The sequence below is a fragment of the Xyrauchen texanus genome, chromosome 2 (genome assembly GCF_025860055.1).
Source record: "Xyrauchen texanus isolate HMW12.3.18 chromosome 2, RBS_HiC_50CHRs, whole genome shotgun sequence".
In the NCBI taxonomy this organism is placed as follows: Eukaryota; Metazoa; Chordata; class Actinopteri; order Cypriniformes; family Catostomidae; genus Xyrauchen; species Xyrauchen texanus.
The window spans coordinates 60,239,987-60,257,932 of NC_068277.1; the positions used below are offsets into that span (position 1 = coordinate 60,239,987).

The following is a 17,946-nucleotide window of genomic DNA, read 5'->3' on the forward strand; positions in this document are numbered from 1 at the left end:
CGCACACACATTTTTAAAGGGATAGCTCGCTCAAAAGTTATCCATCATTTCATTTCAAACCCGTGTGCTTTTTGGTCCATACAAAGAAGGTGAATTTGGAGTGGAACGGTCTAGCACCAAACATGACTGAAAAGCACCATGAAAGTACATATAAATAGTTCAAGCAGCGTATGTGATATATTCCAAGTCCTCTGATGCCATATGTTAAATCTGAGTGCAGAACAGAGGTACATTACAAAATTCTGGTCAAGCGGATCTCCTAGCTGTCAGGTGCCCAAAACACTATTAAAATCATCAAAACAGACTAGCCTGACCAATGGATACCTGCTTGGTGGAGGACCTTAAGCTGGTGCAAGCTGTTTCGAGGGTTTTAGCTATGTCTGTCTCTGTCAATACAGAGACAGACATAGCTGTGGCAATAACAAACCTCAGTACTCATCATGATCTGTGTTATTAGACTAGATGTGCTGTTATTCAGGTAGCTAGCCATATATGTTGACTTGAACTAGCTTGCTCAGTCTTAAATCTGTTGCCTTGCCATGACAGTAGTTCAGTCATGACAACCATCGGAAAGCTTTAGCATATATTACATGCTGCTGCACAAGTAGACAAAAATACAATCCTCCAACAAAGCAGGGAAGTCACACAAATGCATAACATAAAACTCAACCCCCCAAACAAGCAGATCTACCACCAAGTCTTGCGTACTGCTGCTGCTCTGAAGAGCCATGTCCATCAAGTGGATACTAGCTAGGTGTGCCTTGGCCTGCTTGGGTGAACGGCATAACGCTGATAAACTAAATCTCTATGAGTGTCTGGGCCTGCTTGGCAAAATGGCTTAGTAACCTGACTCATAATGTGTACCTGGACCAGAAAAGCCCAGAGCTTATTTAACTAGTGATATGTGTGGATTTATTTAAGCTAATGATCTAAGATAGCGATGAATACCTGTGCCTGATTTGGTCAAGTCTTACCGTAATAAAGATTTGCTTCTATGTGTCATGGCCAAAAGCAGACTGTGGCAAGCAGGGCAGGGCCGAGTGTCGTCTGGACAGAGTGAGGCCGGGAAGATAAGTTGTGAACGAGTTCCACCTGTGAGCCACACTGGTCTCGTGTTCCAGTGAGGGGCGGTGGGAGTATTTAAGGAGAGAAGACAGTGGCAGATGGGGAGAGAGAGACATATGGACATGTGTGTGTGTGTGTGTGTATGTGTGTTTATGTATTGGGCTGAACAATGACGTTTTGTGTGTGTAAATAAATGTCTAAGTTTTTGTCAAACCAGTCCCAGCTTCCTACTTCCCATGCATTCCTTTCCCCTTCCTGGGTTTCGGCACGAGTGCAATGGGGATTGGGAAAGGAATATATTTTAGGGAAGTGGACATTTCACCTAGGAATTTCCCTGATATGTTTTATGAATATATTTTTGAAAAACTTGAATGAGATAATTTAGGTTCATGCACTTCAAGAGGTTAAAATGTATATATATGAAGCCATGTGATAATGTGGGATAATATTGCCATCAAGTTAAAAGGTTTGATGAGATAAATCTTTTGTTGTGCTTTTGTTTGCACCCTCACTCGTCTCTCTCTGTTTCTCTCTCTAGTTTTCTTGTGCCCAGGGCTCTTGCATGGGGTTTATCAGAGCGAGCATCTGTTTGAATCGGACCACCAGTCTGGTGCTTGGTGTAAAGACCCCCTGCAGGCATCTGATAAAATATATTACATGCCCTGGACACCGTATCGCACGGACACCCTCACAGAATACTCCAGCAAAGAGGACTTCATCGCAGGACGACCCACCACCACCTATAAACTCCCCCATCGGGTGGATGGCACGGGCTTTGTTGTTTACGACGGGGCGCTTTTCTTCAACAAGGAGCGTACAAGGAACATCGTCAAGTTCGATTTGCGTACTCGTATCAAGAGCGGCGAGGCCATCATCGCTAGCGCAAATTATCACGATACGTCTCCGTATCGCTGGGGTGGAAAGTCTGATATTGATTTGGCTGTGGATGAGAACGGTCTTTGGGTGATTTATGCCACAGAACAAAACAACGGCCGAATCGTGATCAGCCAGTTGAATCCGTACACACTGCGCGTGGAGGGAACGTGGGACACTGCCTACGACAAACGGTCCGCCTCCAATGCTTTCATGATCTGTGGAATCTTGTACGTTGTGAAGAGTGTTTACGAAGACGATGATAGCGAAGCCACCGGGAATAAAATCGACTATATTTACAACACAGAACTGAGCAAAGATGGCTACCTCGACATCCCTTTCCCAAACTCTTACCAGTATATTGCTGCTGTGGATTATAATCCCAGAGATAATCTGCTCTATGTGTGGAATAACTACCACGTGGTCAAATATTCCCTGGATTTTGGAGTGTTAGACAGCAGGCCAGGTAAGTGCTGGAATGTTAACTATACCATTTGTAACATCTATTTTCTTGTCGTCTTCATATATTTTAGCCTGAACTCAAGGGCGTAGATTTGGTTTAAACTGGCTTTTGCAGTGAAATATAACTCATGATATTCCATAATTATTACAAAAAATTTCCACCCCAAAACCACGGGATGCTAGTGGGAAAGCAGTTTTGATTTAGTAAAGCGAGTTCTGTTTCGTGTCAGCGGGTGGGAAACAGAATGAGTTTCGACAGTGTTTGCTTGAGTCAGTGGCCGGCTAATGTCCGAGCCGAACATTTGGAATAGACTGTTTAATTGGAAAGCGAAGTTTAACTGGAGTGAATTTAGTGGAGAGGAAGTTCAGAGCTTCTTGCTGAAAGTTGGAATGTTGATGCGTGGGTTGGCAGTAATTAGAGCAAGGATGTTTCTCAATGTGTGACATTCCTTTTGCCATTTAATTAAAAGGAAAGCGAAGAAAACTTTCAAAAACATCTTAACTAACTCTGTGGGAAAAACACTATTACTGCTAGAGTAATAATGCAGAAGAAGAGACTCATTTGGATCCTCAATGAGGGAATAAACAGGCAAAATCGATTCAAAACACTTCTAATTGCTTGCCAGTGTGTGTGTGTGTGTGTGTGTGTGTGTGTGTATATATATATATATATATATATATATATATATATATATATATATATATATATATATATATATATATATATATATATATATATAAAAAAATCTTTCACATTCATACCAAAGTAGCATAATTGCCACCACATTTTTGGAATTGGTCTAAACAATTTGTTCAATTTTCTGAAGAAAATGTGAGTGGTGTGTGATCGGGTGTTATTAGATTAGATTAGGTTCAACTTTATTGTCATTGTGCAGAGTACAAGTACAAAGACAACTAAATGCAGTTTGCATCCAACCAGAAGTGCAAAAAAAGCAGAAAGGTGCAATGTGTTATTCAAGTGTAGACAGATGGTGCAAAGGCAGGACAAGAAATATATTGCAGTGTTATAAGAGCAGAATAAATATGGCTATGTAATATGAAGTGTATGAACAACATGTACAGATATGTGCAATGTAGTAGCAGTGACATTAAAAGTAGTAAGAATAATATAGATATATGCAGTGTATTAGCAGAATATATAATAAGAAAAACAGAGTAAATATGGATATTCTGTATGAACCATATAGACAGATATGTACAGTATGTACAGCAGTAAGAATAAGTGTATGTGCAGGATGAATAGTATGAAGAGCAGTAGAATATGGCTATGTATAGGTGTAATTACAGGATGTACATTTTTAAATAAATAAATAGAACAGAATGGGTGGGATAGGGTAGTGCAAATTGTCCGGGGGGTCAATTGTCACCGGGATGCAGAGCTAGAGTTCAGTAGGGTGACAGCCGCAGGAAAGAAGCTTCCTCTGAACCTGCTGGTTCGGGTGTGGAGGGACCTTATGGGTGGGTGCCAGGGTGTTGCTACAGTATGCTCAGAGAGGTTGCTAGGGCATTCCTATGTGGTTTCTTAGGGTGTTCGTTGTTGTTGCTAAAGTATTGCTAGGGGGTCAGTGTAAGCCCATTTTATCACAAAAAAAACTTTTAGAAAAGTAATAGTACACTTCTCCTCAACCAGCTACACAATTTTGAACTACGTGTCTGTATGGAGATGGAGTTGTGTGCTGAAGTGTTGTAGCCAAAGTGTCAATTAACACAGAGAACACTAACTGTGTGTGCGTGTGTGTGTGTGTGTGTGTGTGTGTGTGTGTGTGTGTGTGGTCAGGTTTAAGTGGTTTACGAAGATTTTTTTTTAGGTTGCAATCTGTCTTACAAGGGTATTATTGCTATAAATGTTGTTTATGAGGACATTTCTAGTGTATATGTAAACATATAAACATACAAAAATGTTTGTGAGGGTTATTGTTTGGGGATATAATCAATAGTTTGTACAGTATAAAAATCATTGTCTATGGAGAGTCCTCATTAGGATAGCCGCATGTGTGTGTGTGTGTGTGTGTGTGTGTGTGTGTGTGCGTGTGCACGCGAGAGTGTGCAAGATTGTGTGTGTGTGTGCGTGTGCGTGTGAGTGTGTGAGAGTGTTTGATCTCCTCTGAGGACATGGGAATGGGAAGGTGACTCTTTTAATGTCTTTCTGTTTGGAGTCGAAGATAGACGGTTGCCTGTTATTACTGATACATGACTAATAGATTTTGAACCCAGAACAGTCAAATGGACGGAAACGTCTTGTTGATGAGAGAGGTCAACAGAGAATGGCCAGACTGGTTTGAACTGACAAAGTGTACAGCAACTCAGATAACCACTCTGTACAATTGTGATAAGAAGAATATCATCTCTGATTGTTATTCTGAGATGAGGGTTGGCACTGTTTTGGCGGTATGAGAGGGACCTACACAATATTAGGCAGGTTGTTTTAATGTTGTGGCTGATCGGCATATACAGTATATACACAGTTTGTTGTATGGCCCTATATCAGCACAGCTGTTATTTGGTGGCCTCGAGCTTCAGGTAATCACAGATGTGTTAATTTAAGGCCATACAGCATGATTGTGATTGTGATTGTGATTAGGTCTGCAGCGGTATACCCCAGTATGAAAATTGACTGTTATCATACTATGTACATTTGCTTATCAACGGTATTGAGGGAAAAAATGACAGAGGAAGTCAAGTCGAACCTCTCAGACAGTAGCAGCCCTGACATCCCAAACAGCACTGGGGAGGAAAAGAGCAACACCGTGTTATGCGCTAAAAAATAAAATCACTACACACTATCACCTTTACAAAACTGTTTCATGTTATATTTTGACAAAATGTTTCAGTTTCATATGAAATAATCTAAAGGTCGAATCTATTAGACCCCATTTTATATCAACAGTGGCAGTTAAAGTTTCAAGATGTGTTTCAGCTAGTGTTTATTTTTCATAAATACATTAATTTATTATTATTATTATTAACTATTACTATTTAAGACTAGCACACTGACCTAACCATGGTAATGAGGAGCCTTTCCTCCTGTGTAATATGTGTGTTCTGTTCGAATTATGTTTGAAATTAGAAAACAAAAAGGATAATAATGTACTCATATAAGTAAATATGCTCTTCAATTTTTAAAAGGGTGAGAGAAAACTTCCTGTATATTTGACATCATCAACAAAAAATTATGTCACTTGATGCATGTCCTTTATTTGAAAACCATGAACAAAACAATATAAAAGGAAATGCAACACAGGATACATTAAATACAAGTTATGTTTAATCTATGGCAGGTCGACACTTGATTTCCAATGTAAAATCTGTCCTGAAGCAAAACCAGTTGAGAACCACTGAGATAACGTATATGTTAATTATTAATAATCATAGGACACTACTTTAAAAGCTTACACAGCTGATGTTATTTTTCATTTAGTAGTTCATTTAACATACTATGCTAACATGCTTTAGTTATATAACATGTTATAGTTACATGATATTTTTTATCATGTTTATAATTCTGTTTATTATTATAATTCTGTTAGCTTTCTTATTCTATTTATTTTCAAATCTGAGACTTTTTTACACATATTTCCATTAAAGAAAATGGTTTCAAGTTTCAATTATAAAAAAGCGTTTGTTCAACCAAAAAGTGTCATTGTAACTTCTAATAATAATTGTGTAATACCGTCATATAACTGTGACTTTTTCTGAGACCGTTATCATACCGTGAAAATCTCATACCGTTGCAACCCTAATTGTGATATTGCTTTTATGCATCAGTTAAACTAACAAATAAATAAAATAAAAAAATGAGGAAAAACTAAGGACTGTCACAAAAAACTAAACGCATTCATTTTCTAATGCCACGGATCAGGATCTGCCGTTCAAGCGACAGCTTGGGATGGTTCTAACAAGTTAATGGAGAAACAAGGATGTGTATGTGATTGAGGGAGAGCGAGAGAAAGTGAGATTTAGCATGTGCGATTACCTGCATCTGTCGTGACTCCCAAGCAGAGATGAAAAGTAAAGCTGAAGCTGTTTAACTCTATTCCTCAGCTGTAGTGTAGTGTTAGTCAGCTTGCTGAAGATAATGGAATTTTGGTCAAATACAAACTATTTTCTCTGTGTAAAAATAGTTATCCGCACAAGGTCCTCCATGAACATTTCACGGTAGATAGTTTGTAAGAGTCATTCACTAAAGAAACCATATTCTCTGGGCCTGGGTAGCGAAGCAAGTGAAGATGCTGACTACCACACCTGGACTCTTGGTCGCTATAATGTGGTTCTAGCTGTCGGTGGGGCACGTGGTGAGATGTGCGTGGATGTCGTGGAGAATAGTGTGAGCCTCCTCATGCATTAGGTCTCCGGTAACGCGTTCATCAAGCCACGTGATAAGATGTGCAGATTGACTGTTTCAGACTCTCACTATGCCACCATAAGGACTTAGAGTGCATTCGGAATTGGGCATGCCAATTTAGCGAGAAAAGTGGAGAAAAGAAAACCATGTTGAATGTTTACATCTCCTCCAAACTCAGACAATGCAATAACTTAAGCTCCTTTAGTATGTGTGATTACTCAGTGTGTTTTGTCTCTCAGCTGTGATAAGCCTCAATGCTGAAGTTGTTAGTTTAACTCTATTGCCCAGCTGTAATGCTGTAGTAGTCATCAGAGCGATCATGGAGTGAGAGACAATGACGATCACTTCAAAGAAACCACTCGTTGACTAATAGTGCTGACTCAATAAACATAAACTCTCATAACATAGTATTTTGTCGCCACCTGCTGGCTAAAATGTTTAATGTCGCAGGGATATATGAAAAGAGACGCATCTAACTCTTTCTTATCTTTTCAGCTTTTATACTTTAGTTTAGAACACCATGAACACAAGCAGAGGGATACAATTAGTAAAGCATCTTAATAAATAAAATGCTCTCATCCAATCGGATTTGAGGACCAGGTGTGTGTGTGTGTGTGTGTGTGTGTGTGAGGGCCGTAGCAAGGTAATCAGGGTCCCCTGGCTGTATCTTGCTCTGGGCCACTTTCCTATTAAAAAATACAGTTTAGAATTTGTTGTGGAGCCCCTTGGACCTTTGGGCCCCTAGAATCATTACCAACTTTCACCCCACTAGCTACGGCCCGTATGTATGTGTATATATATATATATATATATATATATATATATATATATATATATGAAAAGCTATTTCAATCAAGGGCTGCATGATTATGAAAAAACAAACCTAATTGTCAGTTAATTACCTTGATGCTGTAATCGCGATTATTAATGTTGATAAATAGAAGTTACATTAAATACTTCATGCCATATTTTTTATGCATCCAAAACAAGCTTATAACTGCTGTGCGGAATTACTGTATTGCTGGTTTTATACATCAGTAAATCAACTTCATAATGACATTCTTACTAGCATGACAAAAAAAATACTGCTATCATTTTTTTTATTATGTGTACAAAGAAGTGACAGTATTAGAACTCTCACATTTTAATCACTGAAACTTTCTCTCGTCTACAGTTCAGCACAAGCTCACTGACACTCTGTTGAGTTCTGCACTCTACACGGCACAATAAATCACTTATTTACACTACACCTACACCGCTGATTATAACGGCCACATTCGACTTTTGTCATGTCACTCGTTTGCAGTGTGTTTACTGTCTACATTGTAAGCCAGCAGCGACTCAGGTAACACATCCGTATTACTGACTATGCTTTATGCTTTTGTTCTAAAGCTTGTTTTTGAGTGTCAGGTGATGTTTGATGCATTCATTTTTGCATGCCACTGTGAACAGAGGTGAAATATAAAGTAAGCATCTGAGCATCAAACTGTTTCAAAATAGTGCGTTAAGATTGGTTTTCATTACAGATAGGACTATAGACCGATTTAAGTGTCTCTGATTCGGCATTGCCGTTTCATTGTTCTACAGACATATGCGGGATTGATTCGAATATTAAACTTCTTCAAAAACATGTAAATAGAAACCTTTGATGCAACAACATTTGACTTGGGCCAAATGGAATTCTGCAATCGTCAGTTTTCACAATGAGTTATTGTCGGAAGGCTAATTGTTTCATCATTCTCATGAAATTAAGTTGTAGTGATGAACGAAATGAACGAAATGCTGATGATAAATATTTTGTCACTCCTTGTCTTTTTATCTTTTCACTGTCTTTTCTAGTCTTCTTGTATGAGACCTCTTAATCTTCTAGTCCCATACCGCCCAGTGCCATCTGTGAACTGTGGCACACACACAGATGGCATGTGAATGTGTGTGTTGTGTGAGAAAGACATTCATTGTGCACATTGAAACCAGCAGGGTTCATAGAGCAAAGGAGAGATATGGGAAAGTGACCTACTAAGCTGTAAATATTGATTATAATGGCATAATTGTCAATATTAACAGATTGAGTGGACGGATCAAATCCACTGATATAAATATAAGGCCCTATACAGGGGCGTAGACTCCAGGGGCATAGGTAGGTAACTATTGATCATGTATACCATGATCAGTGGATTACACTCTTGGCTCTATGACATTTTCATATTTCAGAGAATATCACAAAACCTGTCAAGAACACATGTCAGTCAAATTTCACACAAAAATAATAAAAATAATAAATTAAGGAACATTTTCTTAATTGGCCAATTAAGAATATTTCCCCTAACATTTTCATTATTGTAATGTTAATTAATAATATCATACTTTAAAATATTAAGTAAACCTAAAATATTTAGGTTTGTTGTACTGCCTTTATGCTTTAATTCCAAAAAATGAAAAGTGTGTAATTATTTACTCTAATGTCACTCCAAACCCTAACTGTTATGACTTTCTTCCGCAGAGCACAATAGGGGAATAATATGAAAGAAAGTGTTTATTTGCCATATAATGCAAGTCAACTCAGGTCTGTCAAGCTGGCAAGAAATTGTTTTTTAAATTAAAATAGATAAATAACATAAAACAGTAATAATAATCGGTTCAACTGCATTCCAAGTCTTGAGAAGTCTTACGATCCCTTTGATTGAACAGAAATTAAGTCTTTAATTTAAATTTTCTTTAAATAGTAATTTTACCAAACAACAACAACAAAGTATTACATTATGAGAATCATCATTGAAAATAATAATAATAATAATGAAATATGAACTGGATGTATTCTTAACAAGTTTTTGATGCAGTATATCTTTATTTAATTTGTAGATCTTATACATGTTTTAGGTTTAGATAATTTAGTTAATTGTTTATGTAAAATGTGTATTGCAAATACTGTACTGTGTGTGTGTGTGTGTGTGTGTGTGTGTGTGTGTGTGTGTGTGTGTGTGTGTGTGTATGTGTACAGTAAATGTAAAATCCAGTGAAGGGAGAGTTTGATTGGGGAATTGTTTTACCACTCCACAGCTCCATTACTCTTGCTGAAAATCCCCTGGCACAGGGCACGAGTGTGTCTTGCTTTATCACCCCCCTCCCGCTCGCCCACTCCAGCTTGAGTTCCTCTATAGTGGCAGTCAGGGGAGAGAAGCTCTCTGTGCTTTCAACATCTGTCTCCTACTCCTGCTCCAGTGTCTTTGTGTGTGTTGTGTTCACTCCCATATCAGCATCATGCGTGTCTGCCCTGATCTGGTTGAGTCACTGTGTCCAAATTAAACCGCATCCAGCAACAAGGCCCATATAGCTGCACAGTTAGGGCAACAAACATCATGCAAATATTACACATCATTAGGCAATGATTTTGCTGGCGATACAAAATGAAGCAATCATGAACATTGCTATGATTTTAATGCACTTTTTATTGTTTCACTATGTTTTTTAAAGAGTGCGTCATTAGACTAATTTCACGATCCTTCAGGGCTACAAAATGATCATAATATCACCATAATGACGATATGGTCACATCTAATTATTAGACTACAAAGGGCTGCTATTTAATTACATAAATACATGGTCTCTGTGCACGTCAAAATGGACAGGTGACACGCTGTTCTGTGTGCATGCTCGGGGCTCATTGTGAACACACTGTGAAAGGAAAGTACTGCATGTTCACATTCGCACATTTCCAAACTTTGAAAGTGTTTAAATTACTTTACAAATAAAAAAATGGGACACAGTAACACAGATACAGTGCCTTGCTAAAGTATTGAGACCCCTGACCAGATTTGCAACTTTAATGATTCAAATGTGGATGCCAGTGTTAAAGTAAATGTGTCCTCACTGTGGCAATTTCTTTCATCGATGTAGCCTGACAGCTTCCACAGCACAGGGGGTGAATAATTATGCATAAAAGTTGTTTCATTTTATAAATATATATACACTCACCTAAAGGATTATTAGGAACACCTGTTCAGTTTCTCATTAATGCAATTATCTAATCAACCAATCACATGGCAGTTGCTTCAATGCATTTAGGGGTGTGGTCCTGGTCAAGACAATCTCCTGAACTCCAAACTGAATGTCAGAATGGGAAAGAAAGGTGATTTAAGCAATTTTGAGCGTGGCATGGTTGTTGGTGCCAGACGGGCCGGTCTGAGTATTTCACAATCTGCTCAGTTACTGGGATTTTCACACACAACCATTTCTAGGGTTTACAAAGAATGGTGTGAAAAGGAAAAACATCCAGTATGCGTCAGTCCTGTGGGCGAAAATGCCTTGTTGATGCTAGAGGTCAGATGAGAATGGGCCGACTGATTCAAGCTGATAGAAGAGCAACTTTGCCTGAAATAACCACTCGTTACAACCGAGGTATGCAGCAAAGCATTTGTGAAGCCACAACACGCACAACCTTGAGGCGGATGGGCTACAACAGCAGAAGACCCCACCGGGTACCACTCATCTCCACTACAAATAGGAAAAAGAGGCTACAATTTGCAAGAGCTCACCAAAATTGGACAGTTGAAGAATGGAAAAATGTTGCCTGGTCTGATGAGTCTCGATTTCTGTTGAGACATTCAGATGGTAGAGTCAGAATTTGGCATAAACAGAATGAGAACATGGATCCATCATGCCTTGTTACCACTGTGCAGGCTGGTGGTGGTGGTGTAATGGTGTGGGGGATGTTTTCTTGGCACAGTTTAGGCCCCTTAGTGCCAATTGGGCATCGTTTAAATGCCACAGCCTACCTGAGCATTGTTTCTGACCATGTCCATCCCTTTATGGCCACCATGTACACATCCTCTGATGGCTAATTCCAGCAGGATAATGCACCATGTCACAAAGCTCGAATCATTTCAAATTGGTTTCTTGAACATGACAATGAGTTCACTGTACTAAAATGGCCCCCACAGTCACCAGATCTCAACCCAATAGAGCATCTTTGGGATGTGGTGGAACGGGAGCTTCGTGCCCTGGATGTGCATCCCACAAATCTCCATCAACTGCAAGATGCTATCCTATCAATATGGGCCAACATTTCTAAAGAATGCTTTCAGCACCTTGTTGAATCAATGCCACGTAGAATTAAGGCAGTTCTGAAGGTGAAAGGGGTCAAACACAGTATTAGTATGGTGTTCCTAATAATCCTTTAGGTGAGTGTATATATATATATATATATATATATATATATATATATATATATATATATATATATATATATATATATTTTTATATTTTTTATTATTATTTTTTAACTGAGTTGCAAAAATAAACAATGTTTTCTAAACCGCTTTCCAAAAATGTCTCTTTTGCTGTTGTTCAATCAGTCAGATAGTCCAGCCCCCAACTGGACTTGAACTTGGATGGGTCTTAGCGGGTCACTCAAAACAAACACAGGATTTTTTTATAGTGCCACAGAGACACAGTACTTACAGTTTTTGAAAACATTTAACCTATGAATAGCTTACTTTAAGTTGTCCCTACCTGTTAAGCTGGGATATATCAGATAACAAAATCATAACTGGATATTTAAAATCAGCATCATACATCTAAATCAGAGATGGATCTTTAAAATCAGCATCAGATAAAAGAATTACCTTGAAATCATTAAATCTGCATCAGATAACAGAAACTGTGTCGTGTTTTCAAAATCAGCATCAGATAACAGATTGTACATAATATATCTTAAATCAGCATCAGCTCATGGAATCAGGATGATATCTCAAATCAGCATCAGACTAATCAGACAAAATCAGAGTTGGATCTTCAAAATTAGCATCAGATAACAGAAACATATGGTATTTTTAAAATCATCATCAGACAACAGATTGTATATATTTAGTAAAATACCATGAGATTGTTGAATCCGCATCATATCTCAAATCAGCATAGGACTAATCAGACAAAATCAGAGTTGGATCTTCAAAATCAGCTTCAGATGACAAAATCAGCATCAGGTAACAAAATCAGAGTTGGATCTCCAAAATTAGCATCATATAACAGAAACAGTATGGTATTTTTAAAATCAGCATCAGATAACAAATTTTATATATTTCTTAAATTACCATGAGATCATGGATTCAGCATCATATCTCAAATCAGCATCAGACTCATCAGACAACATCAGAGTTAGATCTCCAAAATCAGCATCAGGTAACACAATCAGAGTTGGACCTTCAAAATTAGCCTCAGCTAACAGAAACGGTGTGGTATATTTAAAATCAGAATAACATACCAGATTAACCCCTTCACACGTGAGTACTTACTATACTGACTAATTAACCAGAGTAAGTTATTTAATGCAGGCTGTAATAAGGAATTTAAAATTATTGAAAATATAATGCAATTTTGAAGATGTTTAAAATAATTAATTATTATAGATAAGTGTGCAAATGTGTGCCATCATGCTTTTTACATGACAATGCTGCCTGGGAATCTGAGTCCCAGCAAATATGGTTCTTAAAAACTAGCCCTTCCACTTTGTTGCACCAGCAGTGCCAAATGAGTGACAGGAAAACTGGGAGAAGGCTTAAGTGGACTAAATTGTGGACTAACTAGTTCATGCATTCTTTGTTTGATGTTAGAAAAAAATAAATTAAAGGAAATAATAAATATCCGTTATGAAGTCAAATTAACATGGTTTATTGAACATGACCTTGTGTGACGGGCAGGTTCTGCATGAGCGGCTGTGATAAAAAGCAGAACTTTCCTACTTGCCTTCCTTGTGCCTGGCGTGTGTGTGTGCTTGACACTACAGTAGCATAACCAGTCATGATGGGAGCTGAGAAATCTGTCCAAACGTTAAAAAAAAAAAAAAAAAAAAAAAAACAGCTGCGAGTGAGCAGTGATAGAGATGCTTCATTTCTTTGCCAGACGTGAATGAGCTGAGCCAGTTCTTACTCACTCTGATAAAACGTGAGAAACTTCTCTTAATTTTCTTTGGTGCTTAGGAAAGGAACAGGAGATGATTATGCCAGGAAGAGCACTTCAAATTGAGAGTAATTGCACAATGTCTTAAAAGGGGAACAATTGCTGTGGAACGTTGTCATATAAGTGGCATCTGCCATCAGTCCTGATAATGGGCGGAGTGTTTTAAATTGTTAGCGTGGTTTGAAAATGACTGGGGGGCAGACAGACAGAACCATAGAGAAACGAGAACGAGACAGATTGTGTTAATTCAGGTTTTGATGTTTCCTGGAAGATACAGGCGGTTAAGTCTGAGACTTCTTGTTTCAGCCTCAGTCAGCACACCCACGGATCATTCACAGTCTATTCACTATCCATCTGATGGATATTGCACACAAAACAGGAAAGCAAAATCGCAAGCTCTATTTTATATTGCATAAATTAAAATGTGGCTACTGGGAGTCCGGTGCACAGTTTTTATCAGTCCCCGTGGAAACAAAGTTGTGTTTACAGGGACCGGGTACTTGGCTACTACACTGAGTTCTTTTGAGGAAGAACTGGATCTAAGTTTGTCAGATTAGTGGCATCAAATATTTTAAAGGTGGTTTGAGAGGCACTTGAAAGCAGTGCTAGCCCAACATAATAAGCGGCTGCATAGAGCTCCGTACCACTAGGGGGCTCCTCTACCATGCAATAAATGTAGACAGCTCTGGCCACAAATCCTAGCAATATGCATGCCAATAGTCTGATAAAACCGGTCAAAACTACGAAAAAACATTTAGGCACGGAGACACACATTTGGCATTAGTATTAGTGATGCACCAAATAAAAATTCTTTAAAACCCTCTGACTTTTATTTTGGCAGAAAATTCCAGGAAGAACTTAAAACAGTAGTGCTTCAAGAGCCGTGCATGCATGTGCTATGAGTTTGGGTCAACAACTGAGCAGCACTCATTTACTTAATAAACAAATAATTTGCGATTCACAGAAATATTGTATGGCTTCAAGAGTCTTTGAATATAATGCATGAATAATATGCACAAATTTAGTGGTGCTTTATTGCTTATTTAATGTCATATTGTAGCTTGACAGTAACAGCTATGACACACAATAACACACATTATCTGAGCACTGGAAAAACACTCTTGCTTAATGTGATAATGACCAAGAGAGCAACCCCTTAACTTTCTGGGTATGTGGAGTTTAATGCGATACATAAACAATGCTTTTTCTCCATGTGAGTGTTTCTGTTACCAGATTTTAAAATAACACAATATGTTGAGGCAACATTATGCGACTAATCAGGTGCGTTTCATCCCGCTGCCAGCAAAATCAAGATTTTTGATAACTTCGCAAATTTATTAAAACGAAAAACCTCAAATATCACATTGACATAACGTATGCAGACCCTTTGCTATGACACTTGAAATTTAGCTCAGGTGCATCCCATTTCTCTGGATCATCTTTGAGATGTTTCTACACTTTGATTGGAGTCCACTTGTGGTAAATTCAATTGATTGGACATGATTTGGAAAGGCACACACTTGTCTATATAAGGCCTCACAGTTGAAAATGCATAACAGAGCAAAAACCAAGCCATGAGTTCAAAGGAACTGCCTGCAGAGATCAGAGACAGGATTGTGTTGAGGCACAGATCTGGGGAAGGCTACAAAAATGTTTTTGGCTGTGTTGAAGGTTCCCAAGAGCACAGTGGCCTCCATAATTCTTAAATGGAAGGAGTTTGGAACAATTTTGGACTCTTACTAGAGTTGCTCGCCTAGCCAAACTGAGCAATCGTGGGAGAAGGGCCTTGGTAAGATGGGTGACCAATAATCCGATAGGTCGCTCTGGTTGAGCTCCAGAGATCATGTGTGGAGATGGGAGAAACTTGCAGAAGGACAACCATCACTGTAGCACCCCACCAATCTGGGCTTTATGGCAGAGTGGTCAGTTGCAAGACACAAAAACAAAAGCACCTAAAGGACTCTCAGACTGTGAGAAGCAAGATTCTCCGATCTAATGAAATGAAGACTTAACTGTTTGGCCTCAGTTCCAAGCATCATGTCTGGAGGAGTCCAGGCACCACTCATCACCTGCACAAAACCATCTCAACGGTGAAGCATGGTGGTGGTAGTATTATGCTGTGGGGGTGCTTTTCAGCTGCAGGGACTAGGGGACTGGTCAGGGTTTAAGGAAAGCTGAACACAGTAAAATACAGAGATATCCTTAATATCTGGCTGCATATGTAATCGCCGCCAAAGCTGCTTCAACTAAGTACTGAGTTAAGGGTCTGAATAATTACGTCAATGTGATATTTCAGTTTTTTCTTTTGAATAAATTTGCAGTTATCAAAAATCTGTTTTTTGCTTTGTCATTATGGGGTTATGGAGTGTAGATTTGTGTAAATAAAATGTGATAATAAAACAGTATACTTGTTTTATTAACTGCTATTGTATTGAAATCAGCAATTGTGACATTTTAAAAAATAACTCCTTTTGTTTTCCGGGTTAGAAAGTTATATGGCTTTGGAGTAAATAATGAAAATAAGAATTTGTAGGTGAACTATCCCTTCAAGTTAAAGGTTAGTTATCTGTGAGAATAAATGTGAGGCATTTCTCTAACCCAGGCATTCGTGAACTTTGCCCAGTCTGGGCTGGTAAATTTCAGATACGTGGACCTGTTGGCTTGGGCTCTAAGATAACAGAGCGTAGATTGAGTGGGTCTGTTGAATAGGTCATTATTAGTGGAATCAGATTATGTATGGCGTTCCTGTATTTCAATTGATTAAGCACAACGCTAGCAATGCCAAGATCATGGGTTCAATTCCCAGGGAACAGATAAACTGATACAATGAATCCACTGTTAGCCGGTTTGGATGAAAGCATCTGCTAAATGCGTTAATGTTAATATATGAACTAATTTTGGAAGTATTGAAAGTTGAAAACCAGGGCATATTACCATCATAGATAATGTTTAGCAGTGGTCGCACTACATGATATTTGGCTGCACCACAATGTGTTTTTAGAATTCAGAACCGCATCAAAAGACATTTCTAATCATATTATAGATTGTTTGATAAAACACAATTTTCAGTGTCTTTCAAGGTCACACCACATGACGGTCAATTTTGGTAACAACACATGAGCCACTTAAAATGTGATTATTTCCCAATTTTAAAGAGTGGATAACCTTGGATAACATGGACCCAGGGGTCCTTTGCATGCTGATGTATGATGTCACTTCTGGTCCGTGAACATTTTTCGAAAATAAAGTCTCAATATAGCCTATTCTTGCTGGTCGTGCCACATGACATTTCATAAAATCATCATTATCAGTAGAGGTATAACCGATATATCGGTTTTACTGGTTTATTGGCTCCGATAGTTGCTTTTTGGAACTATCGGTTATTATTAGATTCCTCCGTAAGGAGGGAATCTATTGTAATTGACAGTTTTATTATTATTATTATTATTATTATTATTATTAGATTCCTCCGATAGGAGGGAATCTATTGTAATTGACAGTATTATTAGATTCCTCCGTAAGGATGGAACAAAATACAAAATGGCTGAAATGGACGTGTTTATGTAAATGTCCAAATTTTAACAATATATACGTGTCAATAAATCAAATGTAATTTTGACTGATGGTTTTTCAAACCTAACATGCTTCAAGATGACATCACTCTTAAGTACTGCACAAAGAATGGCCAACATTCGCCCCTAGGGGGCGCTACAGGCCATGCCGAAATTCCCATTTTCTGGTCTAAAATGTTCTAATTTGGTTCAATGGTACTACAGGCCAACAGGAACCCACAAACCACGAATGGCCGACATTCGCCACTAGGGGGCGCTAAAGGCCACGTCAAAATTCCAGTTTTCTGGTCAAAAATGTTCTAATTTGGTACATTGATTCTACAGGCCAACAGGAACCCACAAACCAAGAATGGCCAACATTCACCCCTAGGGGGCGCTACAGGCCATGCCGAAATTCCCATTTTCTGGTCAAAAATGTTCTAATTTGGTACACTGATACTACAGGCCAACAGGAACCCACAAACCAAGAATGGCCAACATTCGCCCCTAGGGGCCGCTACAGGCCACTCCAAAATTCCCATTTTCTGGTCAAATATTTTCTAATTATGTACATTGATACTACAGGCCAACAGGAACCCACAAACCAAGAATGGCCCACATTCGACCATAGGTGGCGCTACAGGCCATGCCCCAAAAAAATATTTTCAAAGTGATACC

General features: G+C 38.5%; 1 protein-coding gene across 12 annotated transcripts in view; it reads left to right on the plus strand.

The window, feature by feature from the left end:
- The window catches only part of LOC127656331 (adhesion G protein-coupled receptor L3-like), a 338,006-nt gene that overhangs the window by 196,374 nt on the left and 123,686 nt on the right, over positions 1-17,946 (plus strand). For all 12 annotated transcript variants that reach the window (XM_052144613.1, XM_052144656.1, XM_052144639.1 and 9 more), the window contains one exon: positions 1,604-2,404. In XM_052144613.1, the coding sequence (XP_052000573.1) occupies positions 1,604-2,404 (801 nt within the window). The remainder of the gene's footprint in view (positions 1-1,603; positions 2,405-17,946) is intronic.